Here is a 12116-nt window from a genome sequence, read left to right on the forward strand (position 1 = left end):
ACATCCAAACTAATGTCTGTTCCTCCAGCTGTCATACAATCTCTACAGCTTCTGTTGTTCTAGCTGCCAACACACCTCTGCAGCCTCCATCCATGCCTTCCCTCCTCTGCAGCCTCCATCCATGCCTTCCCTCCTCTGCAGCCTCCATCCATGCCTTCCCTCCTCTGCAGCCTCCATCCATGCCTTCCCTCCTCTGCAGCCTCTGACTCGCCCCCTGGGCCGTGGGGCACGCGGATCCGGGCGATAGGGGAACGATGGGGGTAGTAGTGGCGGCCCGTTCCCGCGGCTCAGGGTGGTCAGACCAATGGTAGTCTGCTATGCACTATTGATAATGTCCGACTACGCCACCCGTGGATTGCGGTTATTAGGAACCGCCGCTGCAGGGCAGACCGCTGGGGCCGATGATGTATGCAGCTGGGATGGTGTGACTCCCCACGGGAAGAGTGCGGCCCTAGGGCAGTGTAGTGGATGGTGGGAGTGATGGTGGTGAGAGTCCCAGGACCGGTAGTGCTGGAGGCGCGAAGGAGCACACAGACAACAAGTTACAGTCCAGGGTCTTTACTCACAGTTCATTTGTTCCGGGTCACTTCTGTCAGCAGTGACCGCCCGAGCCGTGCTGCGTCCACCAGGTGTGGGGCTCGGTCAACTCCCAGGCAGTTCAGGAGCATGGCACAGGACCCCCTTTAATCCTTTCTCTGGCCTGCCTCACCAGTGACCCACTTTTGTCCAGCTGCCGCGGACTTGTGCGGTTAAACGTGGGCCCCGTTCTCCGCTGTCCTATATGGTGCCTTCCTAGCAGGTTTGATGAGGTGTCGCACCAATAGATGATCACGACGACCGGTCTTTGGCTGAGGGTAGTTTCTCCTCCACCAACTTGGGGTCCGGTACCCTTAATCTGCCTGACCCTTCACCCTGGATTCTCGTGGGTTCTTAGGATCCCTTCCACCTTCTTGTTCCTGAGCCCTTCTGTTTCTCTGTCTCTCCTTCTCTTACTCTGTTCCTTTCTGTTCCGTTCTCTTGGAGCTGAGATGAGCCAAAATCCCAGTTCCCCTTCACCTCCTCCTCGGCCTCTCACTAGGCCCTCCTGGAGTAGAGCTCCTACAGAGCCTCTACTCCCTGTCTTCTCCTCTGGCTGAACGAACCTAGATCTAAGATGGTGCCCACCTTTTTATACCTCCCTCTGACCATGAGCCCAGGTGACCAGCAACCAATGGGCTCCTACCTACGCTCAGGAACCGTCCCCTATCTGCCCCTACAGCACTGGGTGTTCCACCCCTCCCTCCCCACTCCAGCAGGGACATGGTCGGTCGTGCCTGCACTTCTGTCTAGTGGGAGCACCGTAGAGCTGTCCCTCGGAAATGGGGTGTGTGTGCTGCATGCAGCTAACTGAGCCCTGGTCCATACTCCATCCTTACCCGGGAGTGGAATATCACACCTCTGGCAGAGGTGCAATACCCCTGTAGCGGCCGAGCCCTCGGGGCGCTACACCTCCATCCATGCCTTCCTTCCTCTGCAGCCTCCATCCAGGCCTTCCCTCCTCTGCAGCCTCCATCCAGGCCTTCCCTCCTCTGCAGCCTCCATCCAGGCCTTCCCTCCTCTGCAGCCTCCATCCAGGCCTTCCCTCCTCTGCAGCCTCCATCCAGGCCTTCCCTCCTCTGCAGCCTCCATCCAGGCCTTCCCTCCTCTGCAGCCTCCATCCAGGCCTTCCCTCCTCTGCAGCCTCCATCCAGGCCTTCCCTCCTCTGCAGCCTCCATCCAGGCCTTCCCTCCTCTGCAGCCTCCATCCAGGCCTTCCCTCCACTGCAGCCTCCATCCAGGCCTTCCCTCCTCTGCAGCCTCCATCCAGGCCTTCCCTCCACTGCAGCCTCCATCCAGGCCTTCCCTCCACTGCAGCCTCCATCCAGGCCTTCCTCTGCCTTCCCCTCTAATGCAGCCACCATCCATGCCTTCCTCTGCCTTCCCTCCGCTGCAGCCTCCATTGCTCCAACTGATTCTCATCGCTGCATCAACCTTCATCTGTCCGTGCTGTGGCCTCCATTTCTCCAGTTGTCTTCCAGCCTCCAAGTTCTCTGTTTCTCTAGCTGCCATCCCGCCTCTATGGCCTCAGTTTCTCTAGCTGCCATCCCGCCTCTATGGCCTCAGTTTCTCTAGCTGCCATCCCGCCTCTATGGCCTCAGTTTCTCTAGCTGCCATCCCGCCTCTATGGCCTCAGTTTCTCTAGCTGCCATCCCGCCTCTATGGCCTCAGTTTCTCTAGCTGCCATCCCGCCTCTATGGCCTCAGTTTCTCTAGCTGCCATCCCGCCTCTATGGCCTCAGTTTCTCTAGCTGCCATCCCGCCTCTATGGCCTCAGTTTCTCTAGCTGCCATCCCGCCTCTATGGCCTCAGTTTCTCTAGCTGCCATCCCGCCTCTATGGCCTCAGTTTCTCTAGCTGCCATCCCGCCTCTATGGCCTCAGTTTCTCTAGCTGCCATCCCGCCTCTATGGCCTCAGTTTCTCTAGCTGCCATCCCGCCTCTATGGCCTCAGTTTCTCTAGCTGCCATCCCACCTCTATGGCCTCAGTTTCTCTAGCTGCCATCCCGCCTCTATGGCCTCAGTTTCTCTAGCTGCCATCCCGCCTCTATGGCCTCAGTTTCTCTAGCTGCCATCCCGCCTCTATGGCCTCAGTTTCTCTAGCTGCCATCCCGCCTCTATGGCCTCAGTTTCTCTAGCTGCCATCCCGCCTCTATGGCCTCAGTTTCTCTAGCTGCCATCCCGCCTCTATGGCCTCAGTTTCTCTAGCTGCCATCCCGCCTCTATGGCCTCAGTTTCTCTAGCTGCCATCCCGCCTCTATGGCCTCAGTTTCTCTAGCTGCCATCCCGCCTCTATGGCCTCAGTTTCTCTAGCTGCCATCCCGCCTCTATGGCCTCAGTTTCTCTAGCTGCCATCCCGCCTCTATGGCCTCAGTTTCTCTAGCTGCCATCCCGCCTCTATGGCCTCAGTTTCTCTAGCTGCCATCCCGCCTCTATGGCCTCAGTTTCTCTAGCTGCCATCCCGCCTCTATGGCCTCAGTTTCTCTAGCTGCCATCCCGCCTCTATGGCCTCAGTTTCTCTAGCTGCCATCCCACCTTTGTAGCCTCCATTACTACAGCTGCTATTCAATCTCTATGTCCTCCATTCTTCTATCTGCCATTCCACCGCTATAGCCTACATTTCTTCAGCTGCCATCCAGCCTCCGCGGCCTCTGTTGCTGCGCAGGCCGTCCCGCCTCCGTGGCCTCCGTTGCTGCGCAGGCCGTCCCGCCTCCGCGGCCTCCGTTGCTGCGCAGGCCGTCCCGCCTCCGCGGCCTCCGTTGCTGCGCAGGCCGTCCCGCCTCCGCGGCCTCCGTTGCTGCGCAGGCCGTCCCGCCTCCGCGGCCTCCGTTGCTGCGCAGGCCGTCCCGCCTCCGCGGCCTCCGTTGCTGCGCAGGCCGTCCCGCCTCCGCGGCCTCCGTTGCTGCGCAGGCCGTCCCGCCTCCGCGGCCTCCGTTGCTGCGCAGGCCGTCCCGCCTCCGCGGCCTCCGTTGCTGCGCAGGCCGTCCCGCCTCCGCGGCCTCCGTTGCTGCGCAGGCCGTCCCGCCTCCGCGGCCTCCGTTGCTGCGGCTGCTCTGTTCTTACGGCTGTATATTACATATCCGAGCACTATGGGGCATTTTATATCGGCAGAGGGGGGCAGGATTATATGTCTCCACCCTATTAACTGGACGGCATACCTCCCTACATTGATATATCACTATTTCAGGAAGGGTTAAACGCTCTGCACAATATGGCGGATATATTGTACAATGCCGGGGATTTTATTTTGTTCTGAATCTCATTTGTGGTCGGGGAGGACGTGTCCTCATTATGAGCTTCCTGACCGTCCTCTCATCAGTAATGTTGGGTAAAAGCTTCCTAATGATTTTACTTTTTTTCCCCCCGAGGCTTTTTTTGGTCGTTGTTTGTTTTTCTCTGTATTTCTAGCCAGGAGAATATCTGACGTCTTATTCATCATCTGCTGCGTCTTCTTACAGAATTACATCCCATCCAAACTAAAACAATTTCACCCATCACTTGGGTCTCTGTAGTGTCAATCAAGGGCTCTAGAAGCTGTAAGCTCCGCCCTCCTGACTCTTGGGGCTGTTAGGAGTCTAAGGGGGGGGGGGTGGAGGTGTCACATTATCCCTCTTAGCTCTGAACTAATCATTGAATGGTAAGGTGTCACTTTGGAGGTCACTTACTGGTTTAAATGTCTCCTGCGGTCTCCGGGGACAGACTTACAATTTTAGTCATTTACTCTTAAAAAGTCAGATGTTACAGTCCCTTCCTGGCACTGAAGGAAACACATTAGCTAATTTTTACAGTAATTTCAAAATCCTTAAGTTAGGTGTCCATCTGACAACACTTCCTGTCGCGCACTGGCACCTCAGTGTTGTCATAGGGTCATGGTGAGGATTAAAAGCACCATCCGCTCTGCTGTGTACAGTGTGTTACTATCTGTCTGGGCGACACCATGCAATATCCCACCGCTGCCACCAATTTGTCAGGATTTATATGATCCCGATTAATCACAGAGACCAACCACTGTGATCTTTGGAGCGATCAGCTCTCTGCTGCCCCCTGCCGTGCAGGCAATTGCATGATTGGCCGACGATCAACCGAGGGGTCCGCAGGCTGTTCTCACTAACAGTGAGCGCACGGCGTACACACCTCCGGATTTCGACGCATGGAATATGTGTATATATATATACCCCCGTACGATCACTGCCAGCTTCACGATTACCCCAGAAAGATTATTAGCTGCCGCCACCAATCCGTTTTCCGGCCAATTGGACGCCTTATCAGTAGCATGTGGCTTAGGGGCGAGGCACGATTACAGAGCAAAAGAAACAGAACTATTAAATTTGATATTTAATCCAAAGGGAGGCTGTGTTTATGAAAAATATACAAAAGATTTTACAAAGGAGATAAAACAATACAGCGTATACAGTTACAGAAAATAAAAGGGATTAACAGAAGAACTTACTATACCAATCGCAGAGGCGATTCAGTTTAGCCGAAGGAGAGCACATCGATTTGTCCGTTACGTGAACGTGGCCCCTGTTTAGACGAAAAAATGTATCTCGCAGTACGAACACAGATCATCATTCGGCTTGATCTTTTATGCTGAATTGGGCCCCACCCACACACTCCCCTTTGACGACCTCACGTGCGCCGGGTTGTGGGCTGGTCTCAGCCCTTCATCGGTTCATGAAATCCACAATTTATGCGATAACTCCTCGCCGTATGGTCTTAGACGTTGGAGAGTGCCACCATATTTTTTATTGGGATTTTATCTTTCCTAAGAGATCAAACATGACTCAGCTGCCGTCAGTTATCTTTTCACTGTTGATTTACGGTTCATTGGCAGGGCTCACAGATATGAGAAAATGTGCATATTGTTCCCCAATTAGCCCTGCTGCTAAAAATATATCATCACAATCGGAATTATAGAAATTCGCCTATTCTATATTTTCTTTCGGTGCCTCAGCGTCCAGCAGATGCCTGGAGATGAAAGAAATATGCAAATGTGAAGGACAGTGCTAATCTAGTGAGTGTGATAGGAAACATCTTGTGTTAAGGACCAAAGGGAATCTATTTCAATCTGTGTCTGTACGCAATACACATCCTCATTCAGTCCCTGGCCCATATGTTAAACTGTGTCTATGCGTCAACACAGGACTATGTCCAGCTCTCAATTACCTATCAAGGGGATGGCTCTTTGTCTAGGCCAGGGGTCTCAAACTCAGCTGATCATATGGGCCGCACACGGAAAAACATTTAATTTGGGGGGCATGACATGACAAAGTGACATTTTTAGTGATACCATTTTATTTTCTATACACCTTTTGAACTGGTCCTCATCTTGCAGACATGGTCTCCCCTCCAGGTCCCCCATATTGCAGACATGGTCCCCCATATTGCAGACATGGTCCCCCATCCTGGTCCTTATCTTGCAGACAGGTCCCCCATCCAGGTCCCCGTCCCCCCCCATACTGCGCACAGGGTCCCTGTCCCCCCCCATACTGCGCACAGGGTCCCCGTCCCCCCCCATACTGCGCACAGGGTCCCCGTCCCCCCCCATACTGCGCACAGGGTCCCCGTCCCCCCCAAAACTGCGCACAGGGTCCCCATCCCCCCCATACTGCGCACAGGGTCCCCGTCCCCCCCCAAAACTGCGCACAGGGTCCCCGTCCCCCCCAAAACTGCGCACAGGGTCCCCGTCCCCCCCCAAAACTGCGCACAGGGTCCCCCCTCCCATACTGCGCACAGGGTCCCCGTCCCCCCCCCCCATACTGCGCACAGGGTCCCCGTCCCCCCCCCCCCATACTGCGCACAGGGTCCCCGTCCCCCCAAAACTGCACACAGGGTCCACGTCCCCCCAAAACTGCACACAGGGTCCACGTCCCCCCATACTGCACACAGGGTCCCCGTCCCCCCCATACAGCGCTCAGGGTCCCCCCCAATACTGTGCACAGGTCCCCTGTGGTGTATTTCACATAACAGAGAAAAAAAAAAAAAAGAAGATTCTCACCTGTCCTCCATTCCCTCGGCGTCCTTTCTGCTTCTTGCGGCCCGCAGGCACAGACCCCGTAACGATCGCGGCTCTCTCCAGCAGCCGCCGCCATCACACGCTGTAATGCAGTGTATTGCTGCGCAGAGACCGGCTCTCTGCACAGCAATATCAGTGTCAGCCGCCGGCCTATCAGAGGCCAGCAACTGACATCTGCGCATGGCAGTGACGTCATATGCCGCTGCGCTGGTATGCTGACGTCAGCTGCTGACCTCTGATAGGCCGGCGGCTGAAACTGGTATTGCTGTGCAGAGAGCTTGTCTCTGCGTGGCAATACACTGCACTACAGCGCTGACGTTGGCGGCTGCTGGAGAGAGCCGCGATCATTACGGGGTCTGTGCCTGCGGGCCACAAGAAGCAGCCGGAGGGGCCGCGTGTTTGAGACCCCTGGTCTAGGCACAATATAGATCTTCCTGGTCTTTGGCTTACCAGGAGCTCTCTTTTGCATGGTAATTAACCTGGATAATTAAGATTGTCGCTTCTTTTTTACACTGCCATTTCACATACAGGCTGCTTTTAGATTGCCACCTCCTATCCTTACTGCAAATGGGATAGGGGAGGGGAGAAGAGGGGTTTCAGAGATTTTTAATATTTTCTATGACACTACTATAGTTAAGGATGTGACATGGATATGGATGATGCTTACGATCCAATCCATGCCCCTATGACAACACTGACTGGCAGAAATAAAAGATAGGAAGTGTTGTCAAGGTAAAAGCTCCACACAGGAAAATGTCACATATAAAAGCTTTTCTCATCAGTGTGGTAATATAATATGAGATGTATATATGTCAATGCACCCCTGATGTCGTCAGTGAAGAAACCCCTGATGTCGTCAGTGAAGAAACCCCTGATGTCGTCAGTGAAGAAACCCCTGATGACGTCAGTGAAGAAACCCCTGATGACGTCAGTGAAGAAACCCCTGATGACGTCAGTGAAGAAACCCCTGATGACGTCAGTGAAGAAACCCCTGATGACGTCAGTGAAGAAACCCCTGATGTCGTCAGTGAAGAAACCCCTGATGACGTCAGTGAAGAAACCCCTGATGACGTCAGTGAAGAAACCCCTGATGTCGTCAGTGAAGAAACCCCTGATGACGTCAGTGAAGAAACCCCTGATGTCGTCAGTGAAGAAACCCCTGATGACGTCAGTGAAGAAACCCCTGATGACGTCAGTGAAGAAACCCCTGATGACGTCAGTGAAGAAACCCCTGATGACGTCAGTGAAGAAACCCCTGATGACGTCAGTGAAGAAACCCCTGATGACGTCAGTGAAGAAACCCCTGATGACGTCAGTGAAGAAACCCCTGATGACGTCAGTGAAGAAACCCCTGATGACGTCAGTGAAGAAACCCCTGATGTCGTCAGTGAAGAAACCCCTGATGTCGTCAGTGAAGAAACCCCTGATGTCGTCAGTGAAGAAACCCCTGATGTCGTCAGTGAAGAAACCCCTGATGACGTCAGTGAAGAAACCCCTGATGACGTCAGTGAAGAAACCCCTGATGACGTCAGTGAAGAAACCCCTGATGACGTCAGTGAAGAAACCCCTGATGTCGTCAGTGAAGAAACCCCTGATGTCGTCAGTGAAGAAACCCCTGATGACGTCAGTGAAGAAACCCCTGATGACGTCAGTGAAGAAACCCCTGATGACGTCAGTGAAGAAACCCCTGATGTCGTCAGTGAAGAAACCCCTGATGACGTCAGTGAAGAAACCCCTGATGACGTCAGTGAAGAAACCCCTGATGACGTCAGTGAAGAAACCCCTGATGACGTCAGTGAAGAAACCCCTGATGACGTCAGTGAAGAAACCCCTGATGACGTCATCAGCGGATATTTTCCTGATGAGACAGCCACATGCTACAGAGTATCAGAGCATGCTGGTAGTTGTAGTTTTACATCAGACACTATTGCTGGATTGTAGGAGAATTCTTCAAAATGGTGCAAGCGGTTCATGAATTTGGCGCCGAATGAATATTCACTTTTTTCTTTGCCGTTTTTTTTTGTGACTTTTCAGTGCCAAATGTTGCAAAAACTGGTTAAATATAATAATAAAGTGCATTTTTTATTTGGTGCGCCAATTTGAATAATCGCACGTTTGTGCCAAATTAAAAACTCCACCAGAAACCGCACTCCAGCCACAGACAGGGGTTAGAGGTGGCAAACAATGGTAAAAGTCGTCTGAATCTAAGAAAGTTATCGAGGGACACTAAATAACAGACTTAAAGAAAGAGAAGTTAAAAAGTGTCGCAAAAGGTATAAAAAAAATAAGACGGAGAAACAACAATGATGAATCGTGGCCAATGTGACTAATCTTCCCCTTGGCTCTGCTGAATAGACACCTCCCTACCTGGCAGCAGAGCAGCTCCGCACCGCAGAGCAGCTCCGCACCGCAGAGCCTCTCCTGTCTGTTCCTGCCAGCAGACGACAATGGGATCCACATCACCCCGGACAGGACCCCAACTCCTGGACGGGTACGTACCAGATCCATCACCTGCCCCTGACCTGCAGGTCCATCAGTGGTCACAACCTGCGACCCAGCTGCAAGTCATGCTGAGGCTAGTAGTGCCACAAGCGCAGGAGACACTTTATGGGGTTGTATAAGAATAAATTGTTACAAATTTTGAGAGAACTTTCCTAAGAAAATGTAAATGTCCTCATCATATTCTTTATAATAGGAACTGAATCTACTACAACTCACATCATGGCACCAACTATAAGCCCTGTATCTAATCCTCTCCTGTGTGATACTTGTCTGCTGAGCCGTGTATCTAATCCCATCATGTGTGATACTGCCTGCTGAGCCGTGTATCTAATCCCATCATGTGTGATACTGCCTGCTGAGCCGTGTATCTAATCCCATCATGTGTGATACTGCCTGCTGAGCCGTGTATCTAATCCCATCATGTGTGATACTGCCTGCTGAGCCGTGTATCTAATCCCATCATGTGTGATACTGTCTGCTGAGCCGTGTATCTAATCCCATCATGTGTGATACTGTCTGCTGAGCCGTGTATCTAATCCTCTCCAGTGTGATACTGTCTGCTGAGCCGTGTATCTAATCCTCTCCAGTGTGATACTGTCTGCTGAGCCGTGTATCTAATCCTATCCTGTGTGATACTGTCTGCTGAGCCGTGTATCTAATCCTATCCTGTGTGATACTGTCTGCTGAGCTGTGTATCTAATCCTCTCCTGTGTGATACTGTCTGCTGAGCCGTGTATCTAATCCTATCCTGTGTGATACTGTCTGCTGAGCCGTGTATCTAATCCTATCCTGTGTGATACTGTCTGTTGAGCCGTGTATCTAATCCTATCCTGTGTGATACTGTCTGCTGAGCCGTGTATCTAATCCTATCCTGTGTGATACTGTCTGCTGAGCCGTGTATCTAATCCTATCCTGTGTGATACTGTCTGCTGAGCCGTGTATCTAATCCTCTCCTGTGTGATACTGTCTGCTGAGCCGTGTATCTAATCCTCTCCTGTGTGATACTGTCTGCTGAGCCGTGTATCTAATCCTCTCCTGTGTGATACTGTCTGCTGAGCTGTGTATCTAATCCTCTACTGTGTGATACTGTCTGCTGAGCCGTGTATCTAATCCTCTCCAGTGTGACACTGTCTGCTGAGCTGTGTATCTAATCCTCTACTGTGTGATACTGTCTGCTGAGCTGTGTATCTAATCCTATCCTGTGTGATACTGTCTGCTGAGCCGTGTATCTAATCCTATCCTGTGTGATACTGTCTGCTGAGCCGTGTATCTAATCCTCTCCTGTGTGATACTGTCTGCTGAGCCGTGTATCTAATCCTATCCTGTGTGATACTGTCTGCTGAGCCGTGTATCTAATCCTATCCTGTGTGATACTGTCTGCTGAGCTGTGTATCTAATCCTGTCCTGTGTGATGCTGTCTGCTGAGCCGTGTATCTAATCCTATCCTGTGTGATACTGTCTGCTGAGCCGTGTATCTAATCCTGTCCTGTGTGATACTGTCTGCTGAGCCGTGTATCTAATCCTCTCCTGTGTGATACTGTCTGCTGAGCTGTGTATCTAATCCTCTCCTGTGTGATACTGTCTGCTGAGCCGTGTATCTAATCCTCTCCTGTGTGATACTGTCTGCTGAGCTGTGTATCTAATCCTCTCCTGTGTGATACTGTCTGCTGAGCCTTGTATCCAAGTCATGTAAGATTTACTACTACCTATATTTCCAATAACACTGCTATATAAGATTTAATATAACAGACAAATATCACTGGATATACAGTGGTGATAATACCGCCATATATACTGATCAGTAACCAAAACCTCTGTACTAGGACTGATATTACCGCCATATAGTGACCATATAATGGTGATATCAGGTCTACACCCGCACTCTGCGGACCATATATTGTGCACTGTGCAGGTTCTCAGCACTGATGTTATCGCTGATTGCTGTCATTCATTTTCACTTTTTTTTTTTTTTTTTAATTCGGCCCAGACCGTCATTACCTCTTCTTCAGTTTTTACTTGCTGCTTTTCCAGCCCCTCATCACATTCCCACCTGTATGCAATCCATATTCTGCTATAACCAGAGCCCTAGACTGTAATAATGCCCCCTCTGTACTGTCTCATAGTAATAATGGCCCCGTGTCCTTAAAATAATTACCTCGAACCTACTTATAATAAAACAAACACCCCTGTGCATTCTTATAATAATAATGCCTCCTGTGCTCTCCCCATAAAGATAATGATTCCCCAATGTGCCTCCTTATAATAATGCTCCCCACCTCCATCGTGCCTCCTTATAATAATGCTCCCCACCTCTATCGTGCCTCCTTATAATAATGCTCCCCACCTCTATCGTGCCTCCTTATAATAATGCTCCCCACCTCTATCGTGCCTCCTTATAATAATGCTCCCCACCTCTATCGTGCCTCCTTATAATAATGCTCCCCACCTCTATCGTGCCTCCTTATAATAATGCTCCCCACCTCTATCGTGCCTCCTTATAATAATGCTCCCCACCTCTATCGTGCCTCCTTATAATAATGCTCCCCACCTCTATCGTGCCTCCTTATAATAATGCTCCCCACCTCTATCGTGCCTCCTTATAATAATGCTCCCCACCTCTATCGTGCCTCCTTATAATAATGCTCCCCACCTCTATCGTGCCTCCTTATAATAATGCTCCCCACCTCTATCGTGCCTCCTTATAATAATGCTCCCCACCTCTATCGTGCCTCCTTATAATAATGCTCCCCACCTCTATCGTGCCTCCTTATAATAATGCTCCCCACCTCTATCGTGCCTCCTTATAATAATGCTCCCCACCTCTATCGTGCCTCCTTATAATAATGCTCCCCACCTCTATTGTGCCTCCTTATAATAATGCTCCCCACCTCTATCGTGCCTCCTTATAATAATGCTCCCCACCTCTATCGTGCCTCCTTATAATAATGCTCCCCACCTCTATCGTGCCTCATTATAATAATGCTCCCCACCTCTATTGTGCCTCATTATAATAATGCCCCACCTC

At 51.4% G+C, this 12116-nt stretch overlaps 1 protein-coding gene across 1 annotated transcript in view; it reads left to right on the top strand.

Moving 5' to 3' along the window:
* Positions 1–8926: 8926 nt before the first annotated feature.
* The window catches only part of NOS3 (nitric oxide synthase 3), a 131227-nt gene continuing 128037 nt past the window's right edge, over positions 8927–12116 (top strand). The window contains exon 1 of the mRNA XM_073677193.1: positions 8927–9080. Within this exon, the coding sequence (XP_073533294.1) occupies positions 9037–9080 (44 nt within the window). The 5' untranslated portion in view covers positions 8927–9036. The remainder of the gene's footprint in view (positions 9081–12116) is intronic.

This window comes from Phyllobates terribilis, unplaced genomic scaffold (genome assembly GCF_046119375.1).
Source record: "Phyllobates terribilis strain yellow unplaced genomic scaffold, ASM4611937v1 Scaffold_4__5_contigs__length_816908805, whole genome shotgun sequence".
Taxonomy (NCBI): Eukaryota; Metazoa; Chordata; class Amphibia; order Anura; family Dendrobatidae; genus Phyllobates; species Phyllobates terribilis.